General features: G+C 51.3%; 2 protein-coding genes across 4 annotated transcripts in view; one reads left to right on the forward strand and one right to left on the reverse strand.

The window, feature by feature from the left end:
* TFDP1 (transcription factor Dp-1) overlaps positions 1-14593 on the forward strand; it is a 42001-nt gene extending 27408 nt beyond the window's left edge. Inside the window, exons 5-12 of one of the 3 annotated variants that reach the window (XM_036249913.1) lie at positions 3663-3784; positions 4956-5121; positions 5527-5670; positions 6411-6479; positions 8736-8887; positions 9660-9826; positions 10872-10950; positions 13267-14593. In XM_036249913.1, coding sequence (XP_036105806.1) covers positions 3663-3784; positions 4956-5121; positions 5527-5670; positions 6411-6479; positions 8736-8887; positions 9660-9826; positions 10872-10950; positions 13267-13411 — 1044 coding nt within the window. In that variant the 3' untranslated portion in view covers positions 13412-14593. The remainder of the gene's footprint in view (positions 1-3662; positions 3785-4955; positions 5122-5526; positions 5671-6410; positions 6480-8735; positions 8888-9659; positions 9827-10871; positions 10951-13266) is intronic. The other 2 variants (XM_036249912.1, XM_036249914.1) reach the window with 2 other exon arrangements.
* Positions 14594-16119: 1526 nt separating this feature from the next.
* Positions 16120-23482, reverse strand: ATP4B (ATPase H+/K+ transporting subunit beta). The gene is made up of 8 exons (XM_036249798.1): positions 23310-23482; positions 23205-23260; positions 22076-22204; positions 20052-20165; positions 19712-19911; positions 18526-18582; positions 17317-17415; positions 16120-16281 (listed from the first exon to the last, which is right to left on the reverse strand). Exons 1-8 carry the CDS (start codon positions 23480-23482, stop codon positions 16120-16122), a joined length of 990 nt encoding a protein of 329 aa, XP_036105691.1.
* Between the last annotated feature and the right edge of the window lie 907 nt (positions 23483-24389).

Here is a 24389-nt window from a genome sequence, read left to right on the forward strand (position 1 = left end):
TGGGGACGGTCACCTTCCTTGAGATTGCAGGAGTGTTGTGCTTAGGCTGCAGGTGGCCTCCCAGTGCTTCTGTGTTCTGTGCCTGGCTGGACCTTCCCCTCTGTGCGGGTGGACGGTGGGACTCAGGCCAGGCCAGGCAGTGTCCCGTCGCTATGTGTTCCCTGCCGGTCCTGGATCTGCCCTGACAGGTTTCTTAGGTGTGACGTGGAGAGCTCAGCTAGAACGTCATGCAGTTGTGTGGGGGCTGGTGCTCCTTGGCTTTGGTACTCCTTCAGGTGGACATTGACCTGCCAGGGAAATGGGGCTGTGTCTCTGTGTGGGTCGTGTGGGGTGCGAGCTGCAGGCTGACGGGTGTGTGCTTGCCCTTGCCAGTTCTCAGGAGTGGCCAGAGGTGGTCCCCTGGGACCCTGTGCTCCCCAACCCCATGTTGCCCCCCACCAACTGGACAGTTCCCACCTCTTCTTACCCTGACTCGATAGGCTGAAGCCATTCCTACTTTGGGGCCACACGCCCCCATGAGGAAAGAAGGGTGTTACCACCCATCCAAGTTTGTTCACGTCCCGGGTCCCAATTTCCAGGTGACCACCCGTGGCAGGTATATAATTGCTCCTCATCACTCAGCCCATCAGTGAAGTTTGGCCATGTTTGCTGAGCAGAATAGCTGTAATTTGTTTTTTCAAACAGTAGTATGTAGACCACATTTGGCACATCATAGTTTTTCAGTAAATGTTTTTTTGATATAAGCTAAATATTCCATTTTATGCTTTAATTTATAACTCATATTTTATAGGTTCTGTGTATTATAGCAGAATTGAGCTTGGGAATACCTCATCAATTTAGGAACTGTTCTATTTTTATTAAGTGTATACACTTGGGAGAAAAATTACAGGGAGATTTTCTGTTGGTGCACCTTAAACTTTGTCACCTGAAAGTTAAATCACTGATTTGAGTCGAGCTGTTTTGGGTGGAGCTAGTAATGCTAATTCATCCTTTGCAAAATCCTAGTACTGTGAATTAAAGCCTACACATCGCAAATGTCTCTTAACAACTTTACCAAAGGATTAAAAATAAGAGGACTGGCTGATTCAGACATGAGAGGTGAGGCTTCATCTTCATGTGAGTGAAAATGTAACCCTGAGCTTGTGAGGTCTTCCCACTTCATGTAATCAGTGGTCTGGGTGTTTGGCTCACAGCCCGGACAGAGGTGTTCCCCACAGGGCAAAATTTCCATGTAAAATAGTGAAAATGAAAAAGCAAAGAGAGAACACCTGCAGGTGTCGTGGCCTCCACTCGTCCGCGAGGGCACAGGCAATGGCCAGTAGGCACAAGGAGCCCTCCTTGCTCGCCCATCCTGTCCTCTAGGAGGGCTCTTCTCACAGGCAGCCATTGCTGAGCACTTGCTGTATGCCTGGCCCTCTGCTTTCTGTTCTCATTCAGAACAGATGATCTAAGGAAGAGACACAGGTTAGGGAGAGGATGATAGAGAGGGTATTGTCTCAGGGCCCAGACTGAGTGTCCAGTGGGGCACTGACCCAGAAGTTAGGTAGCCCTCTTCTGAATGGAGAGCAGCCTGTGGGGCCAGTTAAGTCTCGCTTGTGACCGCCCATGTGGCTCTGCTGGCATCCTAAACCAGCTCTCCTGAGAATGGGACAGCCAGGTCCAGGAACGTGTTCTGGGTAAGTGCCGTGAAGTGACAGGTCTCTGTGTTCCCCAACTGTGGACCATGAGCTTGAGCAGGCGTGCGTTCTCCACTGCGACCTAGTGCCCTGTACGTGGTGGATGCATGCACCTGTTTAACAGGAACAGTTCTCACAGGGCATTCCTCCCCGCTGGGAGATTTGTTCTCTTCTCTGTCCTGTTTAATCTTTCAGAAAATTCACTGATTTGACTTCATGGCTTCTGAATGAGAGTGATCTACAGTTTGAAAAACACTGTGATGAAGCTCTTATCATTGGAAATGTGAATTAAAAGAAAGAAATTCAGTTGAGCTATTTTTCTTTCCATGGTTTGTAGATCATTAACACTGACAGGTGACCTGGGCTTAGGGATAATTTACAAAATGCCGGGTCAGCTGTCCTGGGGCCATGGCAGGTATCCCACTTATCCTGCTAAGAAGGGGACTAGAGGGAGTGTCCAGCTGAAAATAGCCAGGTGGAGGCCACAGCAAGTCCCTAAGGCCACAGTTTGCCCTCTGCCCTCGGGTGAGGCCGCCCTAGCATTCTGATGCCTGATGGTAACATATTCAACAACATCAGGACACGGAAGCAGTTTGCTGTCTAGTAACTGAGAAATAGTATTTCTGAATGATTTCTGGGGTCAGTTTATCAGTACAGATAGTCATACAACTAGATTTTTGAAAAATCAAAATTTTATTTTACTTTTCGCTTTTTATTGGGCTGTAATTGACATACAACATTATATTAGTTTCAGGTGTAGAACATAACAATTCGATATTTGTATACACTGGGAAGTGGTCACCACACTAAGTCTGGTTAACATCTATCACCATACATAGTTACACATTTTTTTTTTCTTGTGATGAGAACTTTTAAGATCTACTCTGTTAGCAACTTCCAGATGAGCAGTACAGTGTTATTAACTGTAGTCACAGTGCTGTGCCTTACCCCATGACCTACTTGCCGTATAACTGGAGGTTCGTACCTTGTGACCCCTTCACTCATTTCCCACATGCCCGCTCCACCTCTGGGCTTGGTTGTTTTGTTTGTTTGTTTATTCTTTTAGATTCCACATATAACTGAGTCATACAGTATTTGTCAGAAAAGTTAGAATTTTACTTGGCTGTACAAGGCACTATCTGTGTGTCACCCAAGTTAATATTTGAATATTAATCGACAGGACCAGCGTTCTGAGTGCTTGTTGTCCAAAGACAAAGCAAGGTTTCCCTTCCTTCGGTGAAGAGATGGGTGTTGGGTGCTCAGACAGCTGATGAGGGGCGCGTCAGTCCTGCACCCCAAGAGATGCGCTTGTGCTACGCTGTGGTGTGGGCAGCGAGACCCCTGCCTTTGCTCCCAGTGCTGATCGCCTTCCTTCCCCTGCCCTGTGCTGTTTGCGGTGCTTGGGTCCCCCGCATCACCACCTTTGGGATGGGCTCCTGCTCAGTCCCAGCTGCTGGGGGCACTAGAGTCTCGCCCTGTGTTCCTTTTCTTCCGAGAGCTGCTTTGTGTGTGTTTTTAGCCTCATTTTAGCGCCACAGGAGGATAGATTTTTATCCTTATCTGTATCATTAAACAGGAAATAAAAGAGGGCGAGAGGAAAATGGAAAAGTCTGAGTCCTCCACCGAGTTCGGGGACTGTGGTTTACACGCCCCACCATTAGACGTGACCCCATCGAGGCTCGCGTGCCCCCAGAGGCACTGTTCTGTTGGGCTTGTGTGTGCTGTCCAGTGTTTCCCGCTGCTGCTGTTTGACTGGAGAAGACGCCTGAGGTTGGCGCAGGGAAATGAGACACGTTCAGAACGGGTGTGGCCATACGTCCAGATTCAAAGGGGCGGCCGTTGGGTTACTCACATTGTCATTGTTCTTTCTGATATTTGTGGTCAATACAATTCAACAGTGGCTGTCGATAATGAGAAATGATAAAATGGCAGCATTGTATGCGGGAGATTGCTGATTGTGTTCTGAATTGTCTTTTTTGACTGTAGGTAATTGGTACGCCTCAGAGACCTGCAGCGCCAAACACTATCGTGGTAGGAAGCCCACACACCCCTAACACTCACTTTGTCTCACAGAACCAGCCTTCAGACCCCTCACCTTGGTCTGCCGGGTGAGCACATTGCCTAGAATTGTACCCCCTAGCTCTCTGTGGCCTTAGAGCACGTCGTCATGCCAGAGGGTTGGAAATGTCCAGCGTGTGCCCGGAAGAGACGTGTAGTCAAGGCTCGCTGTTCCCCGTAAAGGTGGTCAGGCTGCGGGAGAGCCGCCCCCCTGTAGTTTTGGAGTGATGGCTACACTGTCAAGGGCAGGAGAGCTGCCCCCTGTAGTTTTGGGGTGATGGTTATACTGTAAAGGGTGGGAGAGCTGCCCCCCTGTAGTTGGGGTGGTGGCTGCGCTACCCTCTAAGGTGTGGTGAGCACAGTGGTGACCTTGACACTGCGTGTCTGCACTGGGATAGCTCTTAGGGAACAATGTGTCATTGTGACGGGTCTCTCAGCAGCCTCACCCGCTGCAGCTACATGTGACTGCCGTTTCGTGGCTGTGGTCCCGCTGGACGGCCCACCACATGGTCACTGTGGTCCTTTCTCCTACTTAAGCAAACCAGTTTGAAACATGATTTTACTTGAAGGTCAGCTGTGTGACTTTCTTTAAAAACTAACAAAGACAAAGCCATAGAATCACGTCTGTGTTGGTTCTCAAGCAGAAATCATTTCCCTAAATCCATCCAGTGCGAAGCTCAGAGCAGCCCTTTTTTGGCATGGTGACGTAACACGTTCAGACATTTGGGTCACTCCAGATCTGAAGCACATCTGGTCTTGAGCGTTGAGTGGCCACTGCCGCATGGCCGGCACAGCACCGCTTGTCTATTGGCCTACTCAAGTTTTCCCTGAAAAGCCCTAAGTTTGCAGTAAAACTTTCCTAATTCCTGATGTTGATCAACATCATTTTAAGAAGCAGTGTTTACTGTACTGATACCCATCAGATACATACTGGGTCCCGTCCTTTGGGTGTCTGCCCCATTTTTCCTGAGAGTTGAAGATACAGACGTGAGGTCTGGCCTTAAAAGAAAGAAAGGAGACATTGGACACCTATGGATAGTGCTGGGTGTACTCTTCGGAAACGGAGCCAGGTTCCCGGGTGGCCTGTTCACATGAGCTCCAGCACCTGCGGGACGCGGGGCCCTTGTGTAGTTTGTTAGCCCTTTTAGGTAAATGTGTGTCTTAATTCAAGGCTGTCTCTAAGAGTGCTGAGGGTGTTACTTTTCTTTTGTATTTTTGAAGGAAACGCAACAGGAAAGGAGAGAAGAACGGTAAGGGCCTGAGGCACTTTTCCATGAAGGTCTGTGAGAAGGTGCAGAGGAAGGGAACCACATCCTATAACGAGGTGGCCGATGAGCTGGTCGCAGAGTTCAGTGCTGCCGATAATCACATCTTACCAAACGAATCCGTAAGTCTGTGTGGCAGGCATGGGAGAGGCCAGGAGCAGCAGAACACACCAGCACTGCACAGTCCACTCTGTTTTTATTTGAAACAACTTCAAACATACAGAGAAGTTCCGAGAACAGTATAAAGGAATTTTCCTGACCCATTTGTGGGTATGATGCCCCATTACCCCTACATGTTTTTGTGGGTGGGTGTTGGCTCTGCCTGTTTGGCAACCTCCCCCTGCAGAAATGCCAGGCTTGGCTGGTTCAGTGGGTTGTGTTAGGAGGGATGCACCAACTGCCATGGGTTTGTGCTGCACGAGGCAAGTTGATGGTGCACTTCCTTGAGTATGTTCAGGGTCTAACATTGAATGTTGATCTGCGAGCCTTTCTGGATTGTCTGGAAAACTCCCACTTCATCTTCCCAGGCTTATGACCAGAAGAACATAAGACGGCGAGTCTATGATGCCTTAAATGTGCTGATGGCCATGAACATCATCTCCAAGGAGAAGAAGGAAATCAAATGGATCGGTCTGCCCACCAACTCAGCTCAGGAATGTCAGAATTTAGAGGTACACTGCCAACCTTTCATGTTCCGTATGTCCAGGTGGATTCCTTTGCCCCAGAACAGGCGTTTTTGTTTGCAGCATTGCTGCCTGCCTTGGGCCTTGTGCTCTCTGTGCCTGGTCTGGACCAGGTGGACAGGTTTATCTCTGTATCCCAAAGTCTCTGCTCGGGCCCGTCCTTTCCCACCCCACATTGGTGGACTCTCCAGTCTGGGTGGGCTCTGCAGACCTCCACTGTGGGTGGGGAGGTGGTTGACCCTGTGGTGGGCAGTGAACTCTAGTGTAGGTAAGTTCTGAATCCTTACTTGTGGGATTTTTAACAGTTTTAGAAATTGTATTTATTTAGTTGAGAAAGAGACATTAATTTGTTGTTCCACTTATCTATGCATTCATTGGATAATTCTTGTATGTGTGCTGACTGGGGATCAAACCCACACCTTGTGTATTGGGGCGATGCTCTAACTAATTGTGCTACTTAGCCAAGGCCCAGATTTTTAAAATACATTATAGCCATATGCAGAAAGTGAGAGAAGACAAAGGAAGAGTATGCAGATTTGGGATTGGAAAGCTTGCCTGCGTCTGGTCGTTCGTGCCATGTTCTAGATTGATCTGTTTTCCTTAGATCAGGGCAGACATTTTCTGCAAGAACCCTTGGGTGACTCTGTTGATTCGGGTTTTAAACTTTGCTATATTAAACCAGTTGTGATGAGTTGATGACTTCTCGTATTGGTGGTTTATTTTTGAAGGTAGAGAGACAAAGAAGACTTGAAAGAATAAAACAGAAACAGTCTCAACTTCAAGAACTTATTCTACAGGTAATGAAATGCTTATCTTTGGAGGCGAGGTAATTTTACTGTCTTCTACTAATTTAGTTTTTTCTCAACAGCAGTATCTTGCAGTCCATTCTATTCCTACATGGTAAATAAATGAAGTCTGTACTTTGAGATTTTGAATATGAATTTCATAAATATTCACTGGGCTCATCCTGTGCATGTATCATTGACATAAATGCTCACAAACATGGGCCTTGTGGCCAGAGAGTGTGAGTGTGTGCAAGTGTGCATGCCTGTGAGCGCACATGTGTGAGCATGACCATGTGAGCATGTGCATCGCTGTCACAGAGGGTCTGAATGGCAGGAGGGGTGACCCTTCGGAAGGGCTGTGTGACAGTTCTCTGGGGTGTAGGAAGTGCTGTGCGTGCCAGACCCCAGACCAGGGGTGTGAGATGCAGAGTGAGCCTGAGCTGGGTCATGGCAGTTACCGGTCAGGAGTCAGTACCCATGTCAGAGAACAGGTGCCGGTGCACCCATTTCCTGTCCAGTCAGACACGTGGACAGTCAGCTGTGCTGCCATCCCCTAGCCTGCAGAGATGTCTCTGAGCATCAGCCTCAGCCCTATAGGGTCCTGGGAATGCATGTTCTGGGTTAGAAGCAAATACTTGTGCCCTGGCCGGTTTGGCTCAGCGGTTAGAACATCAGCCCGAGGACCAAAGAGTCAAGGGTTCGATTCATATCAAGGGCATGTACCTGGGTTGCAGGTTCAATTCCAGCTCCAGTCAGGGTCATGTGGGAGGCAACCAATCTATGTTATGTCTCTCTCTCTCACATCAATGTGTGTGTCTCTCTCTCCCTCTCCCCCCCCTCCACTCTAAAAATCAATGGAAAAATATCCTCAGGTGAGGATTTAAAAAAAGGAAGAAGCAAAGACTCAAACACATGTGTAAAGGATCTTGGTTGGGGCTGGCTGGTCCCTGGACAGAGGCAGCACAGTGCTGGGGTTGCCTCCTGGGGTGGGGCTTGCCAGCAGAAGCTGTGGTTGGTCAGTAAAAAGTAGGGCAGCTTAGGACAGTTTATTGAGATGCTTGTGGCACAAGGGCAGCAAGGCCATGGACCCTGTGGTCAGGTTGGACGCCACTGGGGAGCCCTGGGAGCGTGTGTCCAGAAACCAGAGGGTCGGGGTATTGGACACTGGGGCAGCAAGGAAGACCCTTGGAAGGAAGTGGGGGTTGGGGTTGGGGGTCTGAGGATGGGACTGGTAGCTAAGGTTAGGAGATCTCAGTACATGGGAAAGGCCAGGCGGGGTCACTGTGGGGCTTGGCATATCCCAGTGTCCACTGGAGCCCAGTCTACCACAGCGGGTGTGTTTCTCACTCAGGCCAGGCACGCTTAGTGTGGGGCCCCATACCCTAGCTTCGGTTACTCCATTGCTCTTAAAGGAGGTGTCTAGGACCCTCTCCCTGTGGGACCAGCTGGGGGGTGCTTTGGCAGGGGGAGAAATGGTCCTAGAGCCCAAGGGAGCAGAGGGGACTTGGGAAATGGAGGAACAAATAAATGGTCACAGCTCTTGCTGGTAGGGGAGGTTGCTGCAGACAGTGGCCCCTCACGACTTCCGAATTCTGCCACTCAGTTGCCCCCTCTAGAATGAATTGTTCTCTTTTTCTGCATCCAGAGCACATTGTAGCCACTTAAAATAAAAATCCAAGTCGCTGCCTCTTTGCCACTAAGCCTTGAGCTCCGGGTCCCAGTGCTGGGCAGCTCAGCAGAAGGCCCGCTGGGGGAGGAGGGAATCTTCCTGGCTGTACATTAGCAGGGAGAAAATTATCTTGAAGGTAAATGTCATTGCAAGGCCTGAGGCCCTGGCTTTCTGGCTGTAGGCCTGAGGACCCATGTCCCCAGAGGAGATACCCTTTGCCAGCAGGCCCACTGAGCATGTCTGCTTTCCCGAGAAGCTGCAGGTCCACAGTTGGACATCTGCCTTCTAAGGCCGTGGCTTGAGCATGGGACAGGCCTGGGACACTCGGACCCCTCCCCTGAGAGGTGTGGGAGGGCCACAGCCTCCAGAATCCATGTGTTTCTCAGGATGCATTTGGTTTTTCAGGACGCGTTTTCTTTGCTGGGCGACTCACCCAGGCCTTCAGCCCCTCAGTTGTTTTCTCTGCTCTCTTAAGGGGGGCCCAGACCCTCTTGCTGTCTTGTGGGGTTCAGGGAAGGTTGTGGAAAATGTCTGGGGAGAAGGTGTTAGGTTTGGTGGTGACTGCTATGAGCAGTGTGTTGATTGCTCATCTTTTTTAGCAAATTGCCTTCAAGAATCTGGTGCAGAGAAACCGCCAGGCAGAGCAGCAGGCCAGCCGGCCACCCCCGCCCAACTCTGTCATCCACCTGCCTTTCATCATCGTGAACACCAGCAAGAAGACTGTCATCGACTGCAGCATTTCTAACGACAAGTAGGTAGTAGGTTCTCCACTGGTCCTGTGGTCTCAGTGATGTGTCTCAAGTCAGAAACGGAGAAGGCCACAGCCGGTGGTGTCAACAGCTGGCTAATTTATTTATATGAGTATCTGTCATTGTTACATACCATCTTTGGGCATAATTAATTTAGAAATTTGCTTCTCCTTGCCTATGCATCTTTTTTTTTTTAATCCTCACCCAAAGATATTTTTCCATTGATTTTTTAGACAGAGTGGGAGGAAAGGAGGGAGGGAAAGAGAGAGAAACATCGATGTGCAAGAGACACATTGACTGGTTGCCTCCCGCACGACCCCAACCACGGCTGGGGTTCGACTGCAACCTAGGTATGTGCCCTTGACTGGAATCGAACCTGTGACTCTTTGGTCCACGGGCTGACGCTCTAACCACTAAGCAAAACTGGCCAGGGCTATGCATCTCTTTTGTAAAAGGAGAATGAGTCGCATCTGCTAGGATTGCTATTAGGACAACTGTTCAGACAGCACAGCCAGTAGACCATGCTCCGTGCTGGTCCTGTGGGGCAGGCAGCCTGAGTCGCGGGGGACCAGCCCGAGAGCCGGGGACGTGCCCGCAGAGCGTGGACAGTGATTCGCCACGTGGCCTGAGTCTCTGGGGTCATTGATTCTGAGTTGATGGATTTTGTAAGACCCTGGATGAAAGGGCACCTGAGGAAGGGCTGGGCCCCTGGACCAAGCATGGCTGTCTCCGCCTTGAAGATGGAGCTCTTCTCACAGGGGCTTTCTCCTCCAGATTCGAGTATCTGTTCAATTTTGACAACACATTTGAAATTCATGACGATATAGAAGTGCTGAAGCGCATGGGGATGGCCTACGGACTGGAATCCGGAAGCTGCTCCGCAGAAGACCTGAAAATGGCAAGAAGTTTGGTGCCGAAAGCACTGGAACCCTATGTGACAGGTGAGTCGGCCCCGCTGACTCTGGTGGCCGAGTGGCTGGAGTGAGGACAGTTGCCCAGGCCCCCAGGCATCTGCCCTCCGCTGCTGAGGATGGCTCAAGGGTGCAGCACCAAGTGCAAGGACAGGCAGGGCGTGGTCGGCAGGACGGCCATCTGGGGCCCCTGCCTGCTGGGACACGTGATCAGTGGAGTTCATAAGTGGCATTTTGTGGGTTTGCCATTCAGCTTATGTGATGATGGTGTTAAGTCATGATTGGACCTTGCAGGTAGGGCTCCAAAACGGAAGAGGTTGAAATTCTTTGAGGAGTCTAATAGGCGTGGCCGTTTCTCCTGAGGTAGTTGATTGGTCACTGCAGCAAAGTAACCAAGAATATTGATATTCTCTGCCAGTATTGACGGCGTTTGTCTGGTGAGCGGTTCCTCAGGTTCTCTGGCTTTCCTTTTGGTGTCTCCTTTGCTGAGAAAGATCTGGCCACGACAGAAGGGGGCTTTGTGGGGAGAAAGCTGCCAGCGTGGCCCCACTCTGCGGTGTGGGTTTTCTCCCAGGAGCCATAGCGTTGGCTGGGACTCAGGCCTGTGAGCTGTCCAGGACCAGTGGGCGTCTGACCTCAGGTCGTCCAGTGCAGCTGGCTCTCCCTGCCCTTCCGACTCCAGCAGCTGGCTGCCAGGACGCCTGGCCAACGTGCCGTGGAGGTCCTTGCCTCGCACACTGGTCTTGGTGCAGACCGCCGCCCCAGGACGGAGCAAGTGTCGGTCTTTCCTCCCTCTCAGTTCCCGTTTTCTGCTTTGTGACGACATTAAGTTCCAGTAGCACAGCTTTGTTGTGATTGGTGACTACACGAAAACTAAGCTGTCCTGAGCCTTCTGCACAGGACAGGCCCAGGGCCATGCACTGGATGAGCAGGGCTGCTTCCTGGAGGAGGCATGGCGGAGAAAGTGCCGGGCAGCTCGGAGGTGCCTAGGCCCCTGGCCCTCTGGTTTCAGCATGAGGGCCTGTTTCCTCTGGGCTCTGCTTTGTGACATGGCTCTGTCTTCTCTCTCTTTCAGAAATGGCTCAGGGATCACTCGGCAGTGTGTTCATCACGTCATCGGTTTCAGCCTCTAACGGCACAAGGCTCTCTGCCAGGTGACTGCAGTCTGGGCCAGGGTGGGTGGGCAGGGTCCACCTGTCACCTGGCAACAGGAAGCTCTCAGCTTTCATATAAACAACCACAGTTCCTCCGCTGTTCAGAATCAGACTCACTGTGTAGACACTGGGATCCCACGCCTGGAAGTGGTTTCAGCCTCTTTCCCCCATCCGAGGACACATCATGCGTCCATAGCTTGTCCCCTGCATGGAAACAAGCTGTCTGATTGGTTTCTTTATTCTAAAGATCGAAAGTAGTACATGGTCTTAATTTTCTTAAAAGTTACACACAGGCCCTCGCTGATGTGGCTCAGTTGGTGTCACCTTGTGTATCGCAAGGTAGCTGGTTTGATTCCAGGTCAGGGTGCACGCCCAGGTCTCAGGCTCCATCCCCAGTAGGGGACGTGTAGGAAGCAGCCAGTCGATGTTTTGCTCTCACATTGATGTTTCTCTCTCCCTCTCTCTTCCTCTCTCTTTAAAAATCAATTACAAAAAAAAAGTCACACACAGTGAAATGGGGGCAGAAACCACCCAACCCCACTGCCGGCCGCTTGAGAGCATTTCTCGGGCCGGAGACAACTGCAACCGAGATATGTGCCCTTAGCAGGAACCGAACCCGGGTCTCTCTGTACCGCAGGCCGACGCTCTAACCACTGAGCCAAACCGGCCAGGGCCATAAGTATTTCTTAATGTTGGAATATCTGGCAGCTGTGGCCTAGGGCAGATTGTTGTGTTGCTGCAGACTTTTTGGGGTTGGTTCCTGATCCATATTGCCAAAGCACAGCAATGCTTGTTACTTAATCGTTGTGTGCCCCAAGCTCCCTCCTTTTCAAGTGTTCAATGGCCACGTCTCCCATGCAGTCTGACCCTTTCGTGTCCTGCTATCTTTAAGCAGATGACTGTGAAGCTTCTCCTGGGGGTGACTCCAAGCCTGCATGTCATTACAGGAGGCTTTCTCAGACTCTAGACAGGATGATCTCTGTCAAAATTTTAAATTCTAGGTTGGCATCCCTTCAGTGCTTGGTGTTTCTTGCTGCTCAACTCAAATACTAAGAAATTGAAATTACTTTTGACCATAACCTGAGCAAGTTATAATTCACAGAAGTGTGGGTTTTCCCCTCCCCCGTGTGGCAGGCATGGGCTGTCCATCACCTGTTGGTGCCCAGGATGATAATTAGCCCTTCGTGTTGGATTGACTTTGTCCTGGGATGCTGGGTGGTAGCTGAACCCAGGGGTCTTTCACTGGGTCCCAGCTCTTAAAACCTCTCACCGTTTTAAGCCTGTGGCACTGTTGACATTTTGGGCCAGACAACTCTTTGTTGTGGGCACTGCCCTGTGCCTTGTGGGCTGTTTGGTAGCACCTTTGGCCTCAGATGCCAGTACCTATCCCCACCCCCTCAGTTGTGACACCGTTTTGTTTTTTATACGTGTTCCTGGTTGAGACTCCTAGGAGCATAAGGCAAACACCCACCCAAGGACCAGTGTGTAGGACAGTGCAGCCCTGCCCAGCAGCTCCACCCACCCCTTTGGGCTCTTGGTCCCTGCCCAGGGCCAGCCCCACTGACTTTCAGCAAATGCTGTTTTATAAAACTGTAGAAAACTATGGGCTCTTGGAGCCTTCCTAGAAGTAGAGGTTGCAGAGAGAGCATCTGTGTGAGACACCTGTCACAGCTCAGCTTCCTGGGCTCTCTGCAGAAACCAGAGGAGCTGACGGGCCTGGGGACGCGGTTTACATATGCATGCACACACATACATGTATATGCACAAATGCATGCACACACCATCATAGGTACAACACACACAAAACACCAATGTACATACATGTATGTGCACACAAATTACACATGCACCTGCACAGAACTCGCTGGGCACGCTGCCACACACTGCTGTCCAGGGAACCTTGCTTTGGAGGGTCCCACCCATGTCATTCTTGGGGCCCCTTTTTCCTAACTGTTTTCTGCCTCCTTCCTGGAGATTAAGGAGTTCATAAATAAAAGGACTAGAAAGAAAGATCTAGTGGTTTTTCAGTTTGTTCACTTTGGGACTTTGTTTCTGATGTGATAATAAAGGCGGGGAGACTGAATACTGGCCTTGCTAATTCCCCCTCGTTTGGCTGTATTCAATAGGACAGAGCTGGAAGAAGATATGTAAAACATGGAAGTAGTAACAGTGTTGGGATTCTGTATGGTAAATGTGTGGAATTTTCTGTTTTTGTGTATAATTGAAACTACCAAACCATCCTGAAACACTGGCCTGTCTCTGGCGTGGCCACAGACGTGCGTCGCTGACCCCTTGTGTCGCTTCTTGTCCTTGCAGTGACTTGACCAATGGTGCGGATGGGATGCTGGCCACGAGCTCCAGCGGGTCTCAGTACAGCGGGTCCAGGGTGGAGACTCCCGTGTCCTACGTTGGGGAGGATGACGACGAGGACGAGGAGTACGAGAACGACGAGGAAGACTGATGTCTTCTCTCTGGGCCCCGCTCCCCTCAAGTTCAGCTTTAGGAAAACATGTTTAGGGAAGAGAAACTTTTTTAACGTGGGCTTTTCTGTTTCTGTTTGGCCTCCTCCCAAGAAGACATTGTAAGCTATTGAACTGGATGTGCACCTCCGATAAGCAAGCGAGGGTGGCTCTCTGCAGGGTCTTGGACGGGCTGCGGTGTGTGTGGATCCCAGAGTGCTGGGCAGGGCTTGTCTTCACTGTAGGGTTATGTGTTTTCATTTTCTGTTCTTTTTAAATTCAGAGTTCCTTTTTGCCCCTTAACAATTCTTGCTGAATTTGCTGAAGAAGTTGTACTCCATCTACATCAACAAATATATCGTCATCCTGCCGAGGCCATTTATGCGCAGCGTGTTGTGAAGTGTGCCACCCGCCGGCAGGGTGTGAGGCTCCAGGACGAGTTTCAGTTTGTGAAATTCCGTGTCGTCCACAAAAACCAAGCAAATGGCAGAGCTCTGCTTTTTGGCACTGAGCACCATAAATCTCATTGACTTTATTTTCCCTTAAATTATATGGACTGTGTGATTCCATTAAGTTTATCTTTTTTCTTTCTTTCTCTTTTTTCTTTTTTGGTCTATGTTGCAGCAAACATATTGCAAAGTTCTTCTTCTGTGTTTGTTTCTGTTTGTTTGAGAATTTTACTGCCATGCTGGTGCAGCTATGAAAACTGTCTGGAAAGCTTGGAATGGTTTATTGCTTATGGTAAAATTTGCCTGATTTCTTACAGGCAGCATTTGGAGACTTTTTATTATATAGTTGTTTACATACTTATAAGTCTATCATTTAAAGACATGTACGGAAACAAATGTTGTATTTGTTTCGTAAGCATCTTCCTGTAATCTATTATAAAGTTGAAATTAAATATAGAGAATGTTTTAACAGTTTTTTAACTCAAAATTTGTCAATCATTTTTAATAGTTCTTTTTTTATAAAGAGAAAAAGGAATTTCAGGACAGGCAGTAGCTTCTTTTAAAAATTTATTCACAAAGAACCATTGACTGCACCGTTGCTATTAGCTGCCTGTCCTAAAACAATAGTCTTTTTATTGAAACACAAATAAACTTTTCTGTAATATTTTATGGAATATAAAGAGACTTTAATTGTTTGACTTGTTTGGCACTGTTAGTTTTTATTAATAAAACGCGCATGGGCATTTTAAACAAGCTCTGTGTTTTTCTAATTCAGGAGCACTGTCTAGAAGATGTTTTATCCTTAGTCTTTTCGCTGGAGTGAGGAGAGGTGGCCAGACCCAGCTGTGGGGGCTGGGACCCCACCACGGGCCCTCCGCTGGTCCTGCTGCTTCCCGAGGCCTGGCGGGGCCGCGGACGCACGTCACAGTGGTACAGACCGAAGCGACACCTCCTCTCTTGTGGCCAGTGGTGGGGAGTTTATTTCCTGCCTTTCTCCTGAATCCTCAAAGTTGAGACGGATTTTGTGGGTTTGACTTTCAGAAAAAGAAGATTGTAAGGTAAGAAAGGAGATTGGGCCTCTGACCTCCACCATTGTCATGGCGTATCTGAGGTGACCTGACCCTGACCCACGACATGACGTTTCCGAGGTGTCTCAGCAAGCGTTTACCGATCGTGTGCGCAGTGAAGAACACTTGCTGGTGTCCTACGTAGCAGAGACGCCCAGCACAGAGTGACCTGGTCGGCCTTGCAGGGTACTCCAGGGTTTGGATTCTCCTCAAACAGTGTGTAATTGGGTTTCACTGACAGGTTTCCCTGTCCAGTAGCTCTGCAGGTGGCAACGTTGTGTCTGGTACTCGTGGGAAGAGGGCACCAGGCCTCAAGCTACGGTTTGGGTGAGAAGTGGGCGACCCTTGTTGAGAGCAGGGTCGTTCACGCAGAATGTTCTCATTGCAGTTTTCTCGGAAGGCCTCGAGTTGCAGGCTTCACATGAGTTCTAGGTGTTGGAGGAGGGGCTTGGTGAGCGGATGGTCAGTTACTGTTTGTAATGACCTCCAGCATGTAGGCCTGTCACACTGGGGACAGCCTAGCGTCTCACCTACGTGCGCCTGGGACTGGCTGCCCTCCGTGGTGGCCCCTCTCCACCAGTATTCTGTGATTTCCCTGACTTGCAGTGGAAACCTTAAAAAGGAGCATTTTAAAGAAAGAGGTGTTTGACTTTCTTTGGTTGATTTCCCCCCACCCCCTTGTCAGGAAAGACATGACTTTTTTTTTTTTTTATGTAGAGTAAGAGTGACTTTAATATATTTATTTGTACAATTTAGGAATTGTAAATTCTTTAAAGCAAGAATCCAGAATGTACATTATCATGTCATGTTTCATATCAATGCATTAATCGTCTTTATCTTAACATAGGTAGTAGTTCATTAATATATAGAAAAAATAAGTTATAGTAAGAAAAGTGAAGAAAGATGAGTCATTTAGGGTCTTGTTAGTTGGATAGCTTCTGTCTTAGGGTTACTGTGTCAACCCAACATTTTATCACAGCTACAAATTCTATCTGTAAAACAGTAAAGACTTAAGAAATAGTTGATTCTAAGGCTCAGTGCTCGCCGCTCCGGTGCCTGTGTGGTCACCGCGCTGACTTGGTGTTGCACTTCGGGAGGTTCGAGAGCTGGCTCGGAGCAGAGCTGGCCGGCAGCTCCTCGGAGGGTGGAGGTCTGCGCGTCACCGTGCAGCTTAGGGCCAGCCGCCATGGTCCTTTACTTCTGAATTTTAAGCTTGAATTCCACTTTCCCTTCAAAGGGGTCATGGGGGTTGTCGTAGGTCACATGTTCCGCCAGGATCTTGCACACAATGTCAACTTCCGTGTTCCTGGGGACGTTGAGGAGCTTCGCGGCCACTAACGGGTTGCTGTAGTGGGGCTACCATGGAAGTGCGGAAAGAGATGGTCAGGAACCTCGTGCTGTGTGTCAGGACGTAGGTGGTACAAAGGCAATTCTTTTTTTTTTTTTTTTTTATCCTCACCCGAGGACATTTTCCCATTTTTTGTACAGACAGAGTGGGAGGGAGAGAGAGGAAGAGAGAGAGAGAGAAACATCGATGTGAAAGGGACACATCGAGTGGCTGCCACCCGCACGACCAACCAGGGCCGGGGACAAACTGCAACCGAGGTACATGCCCTTAGCGGGAACCGAACCCGGGTCTCTCCGGACCGCAGGCGGGCGCTCTAACCGCTGAGCCAAACCGGCCAGGGCCAAAGGCAATTCTTAACGTGCTCTCTCTGACCGCTCCCCTGGGCTCTGCTGCGTGCCCTGGAATCCCCGGGGAAATGTCCACCCACTTACAACTTGGTCTGGACGGGACAGACTATACCAATGACAAATTCAACTTCCAATTATACTTGATGAAAATTAATACAAAAATATAACAGGAAAAAGCAAGAGACTTAGAGGAAAGGCTTTAAAATGGACATGCAGTTGTCTAAAAGGATTTGGGAAGCTGTCAAAAACGGAAACAATTAGATTTAATATTTATATTTTGCATGAGAACACTGTGTTTTCAGGTAGTTAGCAGAATGTTGGTTTGGGAAATAGCCAGAGCATTAAATGATCAGGATGGGCTAAGTAATGCCTTGTTTCATTTTTTAAAAAATATATATTGCTTTTTTAGAGAGAGAGGAAGGGAGAGAGAGATAGAAACATTGATGTGAGAAACACTGATGGGCTGCCTCCTGCATGCCCCCTACGGGGGATCGAGCCTGGAACCCGGGCATGTGCCCTGACTCAGAATCAAGCTGGGACCTCTCAGTCTATGAGGTGATGCTCAATCCACTGAGCCACATCGGCCGTGCTTGTTTCGTTTTTATAGGCAAAATAATTTTGGTGTTCCTTATGCTAATCATTGCCAAATTTGAGATGATTCAGTAGCTGTTGTCAGGTGAAAAGCGAAACACCTACCTGTGCTTTCTTCCCGTAGTAAGGGAAATAGTGTAGACTGAAGGTGCCGTTGGGCGGGTAGTACTCCACCTGCAGGGGCTGGACATCCTTGTGCTGGTCCTGGGGGAGGAGAGGCCACTGCCTGAGTAAGGCAGGATCTGGGTGCATGGGTGTGTGTGTCTGCATGTCTCTGCGTGCTATCTGTATGTGTGTGTGCATGTGCATCTCTGTCCGTGCATGTCCATGGCATGTGCATGTTGTGTGCATGTGTGTGGGTGCACTATGTAGGTGACTGCATAAACACGCCACTGTGTAAATAGCATAAACTGGGTGTAATCTTTATAATCAGTACTGGATTCCCATTGGGGGTGTAATTTGTTAGTTGCAAAACCCCTGGTGACTTATCAAATTTGTATTTTTACCATTTTAAGTCCTTGTAGGATAGCAAAGGTGCATAGAGCCCAGAATGCTCACTTATCTGCACAGGGGATGGAAGCCATGAGGCTGTTTGGGCTGGTTGCCCGCACTGGCTCAACATTAGCGTGGTTTTCTGGGGTCAGGGTCTGCTTTCAAAGTCAGCGGCTTGAGCCTCCCAAAGGACAGATGAAGGCAACTTTGGTGTCTGTTAAAATCGCAAGTCAGCCTACACTGACTGGTGTGGTAGAAATAACTGAAAAAGGAAAAACAAAACAACAACCCTGCGCCCCATGGAGAGGTCACGGGCTTTGAGGGGTGTGTTTCTGTGGAATCGCCTTTGCCTGACACCACAGCGGTGAAAACAAGCTTTGGGAAACATTCCGTGCAGACAAGCTCAGTTCGTTCTCATGTTGTACTGAAAAACCTGGAATAAATTAATGCCAATTCTTAGCAGCCCATCTCCATCCACTGTTAGACAACTATCGCTGTTGGTAATCTGGCGTGTTTTCATAAATAAGCAAATAAGCAGGACAAAACAATAGTAGAAAGGCCTTGGTGTCTCCAAATAGCCACTGGACATTTTGAAATGTGTTAGTATAATATACTGTCCCAGAAGCTTTCTGAAGTGAAAACAGTAAGATTTTCTCTTCCTACGTTTTCTCCCCTGTAACAAAACCGTTCTAGGTAGTGGTTCAGGCGACGGGTGTATCTGGTTTATCAGGCCGAGAGCTGAGACGTCCTCAGGGAGAACCAGGTAAATGATTCCCGCAGGTGTCCTAGCAGTGGCAGGGTTCCGAGGGTGGTCGCACTCACCAGGAAGGCGCAGTCCACCCTGGGGGCTGTCTTGTTGCTGGGGAGAAACCTGACGATCTGGAAGGGAAAGGCGTCTGTTGGCCTCGTGCTCGTCTGAGCGCAGAGGGGCCTTTCCCAGCTGGGGTTTCCACAGGGCACTGGGAAGCGTCGGGGCGGTGAGTCCTTCCTGTCCTAATAACCCCCAGCCGGTATTGCCAGGACGGAAGCCCTGCCCCAGGGCTGTGGCCTTGGCCGCAGGCAGGTGGAGACCTGGGCAGGAGGGTCTGAGCTGAGGCTGCACTTCCAGGCCCCCATGCTGCCCTGAATTAGGGCACACACAGCACCTGCCTCTCTGCAGCTCTCTCCACGCAGCCTTCTGCAGCCCACTGTGCTCCCCATCCATGCATTTCTCAGCCTGCTGAAGTCTGTCCCTTGTGTGCCCACTTGTGCCCTGGGCCTGGGATAGCACCTGCGTCCCCCCGCACCTGCCCGGTGTGCGCAGCCCTCCTGTTCTGCATGAGTGTGAGCTGCCACCACACCCGCTGGCAGGTCCAACGAGACCCCGGCTGGGACCCGGGGCACGTGCAGTGCACAGTGGGTGGCTTCCTCTAGGCCTCAGGAAGGAAAATAAATAGTGCCCACAGAGGCCCAGAGCTCCCCCGGGCCTCAGCCAGATCGCACCGTCCTCGGGGCTCCTCTGCACACCCCTGGTCTAGAAGGACCGTGCCCTCCAGTCGTGCGCTTCGTGGGCTCTGTACTCGTGGTCTGCCTCCCTCAGCACCTGGCCCAGGCTGGAACCCTCTGCTCTGGACGGTCCCCAGGTGCCCTCCCAGCGCCTGTCCACGGCCCGGCTTCCTTCCAGGTCCTGTGCACATGTGCTGCCCCGGCATCCTGAACAGCCGAGCTCTGCTGCTTAGTGTGCGGACACCCCTGAGCGTCGCGTAGATGCTGCGTCTGAACGGGCGGCTCTGGTCTGTGTGTGAGGGAGGTCACCCGCTTCGGAGCAACGCAGTGGTGGGGGTTCCGTGGGGGCAGAGCGGGAACGGGGCAGCGGGCAAGTCCGACCTGCTGCCTCTGGAACCCCGGACAGGAGGGGGCATGTGGCCATGGGAGGGCTCAACACCCTGGCCCTCCACACCCCAGCAGTCTCCAAAGGCGCCTCGTACTGGACCTCTGGCCTCCAATATACTCACCCCCTTGTACTCACCCTGTTCATTTTAATGATAAAACACGGCTTTCCTTCCTCAAAGCCGAAGTTGGGGTCCGCCAGGCCCGAGCAGTTTTGCAGCATGTCCGTCGTGAACTTGCAGGAGAACTTGGTGTGGTTAGGGGCCCCGAAGCTTTCCTGGGTGAACACCTTCTCGGAAGTGCAGTTTATGTTGTCCTCCTGGGCTGCTGGCGCGTAGCCTGCCGGCACAGACACGCCCGTGGGCCCCGTCCTCCAGCTGCAGCCACCCGGGCTGTGGGAGGGCGGCGGAGCCCACGCCCCTCCGTGACGGTTCTTGGAAGAGGGACAGCAAAGGCTGTGGAAGTGTTTTCAGCCTCACCTGCCAGGAAGTCGTGGAGGGTGTGCACTAGGTCTGTCCAGGTCCTGTTATCAGAGACATTGTAGGCAATGTCCAGGCCTTTCTCCCCATAGACATCGGGCCTCAAGGTCACCCCTGGGAAGAGAGCATGACACTGACCAGTTTCCCCACGTGTTCGGCACACCCGAGCTGCGCGCCGTGGAGTCGCGGGGCCACGAGCAGAGCGGCCCGGGCTGGTGGAGGCCGGGCCCGGGTGCGGCGGGACCGCCTGGGCCCAGGTCCCCCAGCGCCGCTGGCGAGGAGGCTGCCACACTCACGGCAGGTGACAACTCCCCAGGGTCTGAACAAGTCCCCACTGGTTCTGGTGAAGCACACATGCACTCGAACAACATACTGACCGAAAAAACAGAAAGAATGTACAAGCGCAGGAAGTGGAAGTGACGGCCCTGTCCCCCCGTCTCGAGTCCGGGTGCGTCCTCGGGACACTTCCTCGTCTCTGAATACGGAGGGAGCGTGTTCCCACACTCCACTCCTCCGTTCGCTGCCCAACACCAGTGTCCTCATCTTTCCCCGGCGTTTCCTACGGACTCGCCTCTACTTCCACGCAGACCTCACCGTGTTCCTCGTGTGAGTAAGGCACACCGGTGTGAGTAAGGCACACCGCGTACGCAGCCAGCTCCCTGCTGCATGCGGGGGCTGTTCAGATAAGTAAGCTGGGGGTTGTTTGTTGTTCCATGGCTGTTGTGAAGGAAACAGCTGTCTGTGGTTTAAAATAAAAACCTTTGGAAAGGTCTAAGAGAAAAGTCTCCACACCCTCCTTCAACTGTTTGCTCTGAGCGTGTGCTTGGATCTCGCATAACTTGTCCGTCAGCTTCTGATGGCAGCTGTTGAACACAGCCCGCCTGCCTCCCTCCTCAGGGCTTGGGGCAAGTTACATTACAGTTATGTTCTCGGTTTGTAATGCCTTACATTCTGTTCTGAACTTACAAGGAAGTCCTCCGTGCTTTTTTTTTTTTTTTTTCTGTTGCTTGATTCTAAAAATGGACACCCAGTAAAGCACTTTGGTGTTTTTCCTTATGGACAGGGTCACTGATGGTCCCGGCAGAACGGCTGGGTCTGCAAAGCTCGACCTCTGGAGAATATCTGCGGCAGCTTCTCTTAAAAAGTGTTTGGATTTTCTTTTCCTGTGTGCTGCTGTTGGATGTTTCTGGGGTTATCACCTTCTCAGAAAGCACCGAGGATGCATGGGTGGTAGACACTGAGTAACTGCTGGAAAAGGCTTTTCCTGCCTTCATTTCTTCCTCTCCTCACTGCCTCCCCCCTTTCCTGTATGTCTTCTCTTCTCTCTTTCTTTGTTTTTCTGTAGTGACCTTTGGCTAATGGGCTGGGCGTGGAAGTCATGGTCCACATCGCCGTCGCCAGGACTGGAGGTGATGCCTCACCGTCTCGGGCCCCAGCCTTGCCGCGAATGACTCACTTGGTGCCGACTCGGGAGCAGAGCAGAGGCTCAGCGGTGTCGGAGCCGCCTCCGTGCAGGACAGACCCACCGCACTTGGATGGGGAAACCCGGTGTTCTGACTTGAATTTGCTATTATGGAAGTAATGCCTCAGTACTGACAGATATGAAGTGGAAAACAAAAGCTCATCCCCCCTACACCCCTCATTCCTAATCTCGCTAGGAACGGTTTTCTGTGCACCCTCCCAGAAACGTCTTCTGTGTGTATGTAGTCACAGAGCGAGGGGCATGAAGACTCCATCACAAAAACCTCTGTTGCAATAATTCCAGCCAAAGTCGGACTTGATGCTCTCCCTAGAGCATCATCTTCCTCATCCAAAGAAGCTGAGGGGCCATCCACGCCCGGGTGTACCCCTCAAAGCCCTGTGGCTGCTGGTGGGAGGAGCAGAGAGGCCCCTCTAGGCCTGCTGGCTGCCCCAGGGGCTTCGTTCCCGGAGGGTTTATGCTCCAACTGAGCAGCTCGGGGACTGAATATCGCCCCGACTCGAGTGGGGTCCTGGTGTCCAGGCTCGAGCGTCACCCCCGTTACCTGGTGACTTGAGCTGGTCCTGGTAGTCAGGCGTGTAGGGGTCGAGCGTACACATCAGCGAGTAGATGCACAGGGCGAAGAGTCCGGTCATCACCACGTAGAAGGCCACGTAGTAGAGGCTGATCCACACTGCGGGGAGAGGCCGGTCAGATGCCGCAGACACTTCTTCACCGTGGAAGGACACCCGGGAAACCCACCATTTCAGCCATCTTAGGGGGAAAAACTTGGTGGTGTTTAGGACATTCACACACAACCTTGTGCCGCCACCGCTAGTTCCAGAACATGCTCATTGCGCCAAAGAAATCCCAGACCCCTTGACTTCAGTCTTTCTCAAAATTGTAAATGTTAGGAACGTAGCTATAACCTGCTGTTTCAAATCTAAGCCTGAAACTTTGGGACCAAGCCTCAGATGTCCCCACCTGTGGGTGCCTGGTGCCAAGGGGCATGAGAGCTGAAACTGGCCTGTGGGGTCACATGGTGAGAGGTAAGGCCTGGCGGGAGCTGGGGCAGGGCGAGGTCCTGGGAGCCTCGCTCAGCCAGCCCCAGGCTCTGGCAGGTGGTCCTCGGCCTCTCCTCAGAGCCGCCCCCCCTACCCTCCCTGCTGGGCACGCACCCCACCGGGACAGGGTCCGGCCCAGCATCTGCCCCGTGTCAGGGTTCCAGCAGTAGCGCTGGAACTCCTCCATCCGCTGGCTGCACGACTTCTTCTCCTGCAGCGCTGCCATGGCCCTGCCCTGGAGGTCCGACTGAGAGGAGAAATCCTCCCCTGGCTTTTATAGTCTCCTTCAGAGGTCGAAGGGGCCGTGGAGCGCGTCCGGGAAAGCACGGCGGCGTTATCAGACCGCGGCTGTCCAAACACCGGTGGCTCCGTGAGTTCTGCAGGTTCCCTGCTATCAGGTGCCCTCCACCTGCTCCCTGGGCAAACCGGGGCCGGCTCACCTCTGCTCACCACCCCCTCCTTTCGGGACGCCCTTGGCCCATAACTTTGTTAGGACGCCGACTAAGGAGCAGTGCCTTCTTTCCCGAGCAGCCGTTCGCTCAGCTCTGCCGAGTTCTCGCAGTTCCTCCAGGAGGAAAGACGGGAGGTCAGCGCAAGGACAGCCTGGCCCAGCCGCTGCCGGCTGCTCACACTCCCTGGTCCGAGACGCGGGGCAATGGGTGACCGGTGTCCTGCTATTGCAGCTGCTGGGGGTCTACGAGCGGCTCAGGCGCTGTCATTCCCGGTGTTGCTCACTCACGGGCGGGAATACACCTGACGTGGTGGAAACAGGGCCAGTGTGTGAAAGGGCTGAAGTTCTGTTCCAGAGGAGAGGGTCCCAGAATCCGACTCCCATCGCTCCCGATGCCCCGTGTCAGCGATGAGGAGATGTCCCCGGAGATCTGCTGATGGCGGGGACTGGGACGCATTAGGACTTTTTGTGTTTATGGGGGAATTCACAGCCACACAATCTAGAGGTATTTTCAAAACCAAGTGGACACCACCCCACAGGCTTCTGGTAGGAAGGCAGAGCCTGCTCCAGTGGGCCCTGGAGTTCCCAATGGGCAGGCTTTTGGCTGCAGGACCACAGCAATGTCCAGGCGGAAGACACTAGGCCTGGTGGCGTATTGGAGTCACCTTGAAAACTCCTGACACTTGTCTCACCTCTAGGCTTCTGTGTGAGCCAAGCAGCCAGGCGACCCAAGCTTCCAGAGGGCTACGAGCCCCCCAGATTAATCTTGATGTGTGACTGGAACCACAGGCTCAGAGGCCTGGGGGTAGAGACATAGCTGGGCCGTGACAGCTGCTTATTGGGGTGTCGTCTCTGCAGTTAGGTTGAAAGGACAGCGACAGGCAGAGGCCTGTCTGCAGATATTGCCATCAAAAGCCAATGAAAATAATGGGTATTGTACACAAAAACCTGGGATTTCATCACCGTCACATAAACTTTCCCTGTAAGGGACCCTATAGCCAAATTTGAAGACTTCTTTCAGAAGAAGAGTGATGAAAACCCTGTAGCCATTATTCTGCCCACGTTCTTTACGATGATTTAGAGTTTAACAGCAGAACGAGCACCCTGAAATTCAGAGGGAATTGCACTGTTTTAGCTAGGTCTCCTACTTTTTTAATGGACCTGTACTATGTATTTTCCTTAACACTGTTCCCATTCACAACTTTGGAACTTTAGGGCAATAGAAACACAGAGTATGGTGCCAGGTTGCATGCTAATTGTCCACACCTGTGAGTCTGGGACCCTGGGCGCTGGGCTTTGAAATAAGTGTAGCCACTGTTGTCGCTGGAGTAAATGCCACCCTTCTCTGTGAAGAACAGAGATGC

This window comes from Molossus molossus, unplaced genomic scaffold (assembly GCF_014108415.1).
Source record: "Molossus molossus isolate mMolMol1 unplaced genomic scaffold, mMolMol1.p scaffold_m16_p_9, whole genome shotgun sequence".
Taxonomy (NCBI): domain Eukaryota; kingdom Metazoa; phylum Chordata; class Mammalia; order Chiroptera; family Molossidae; genus Molossus; species Molossus molossus.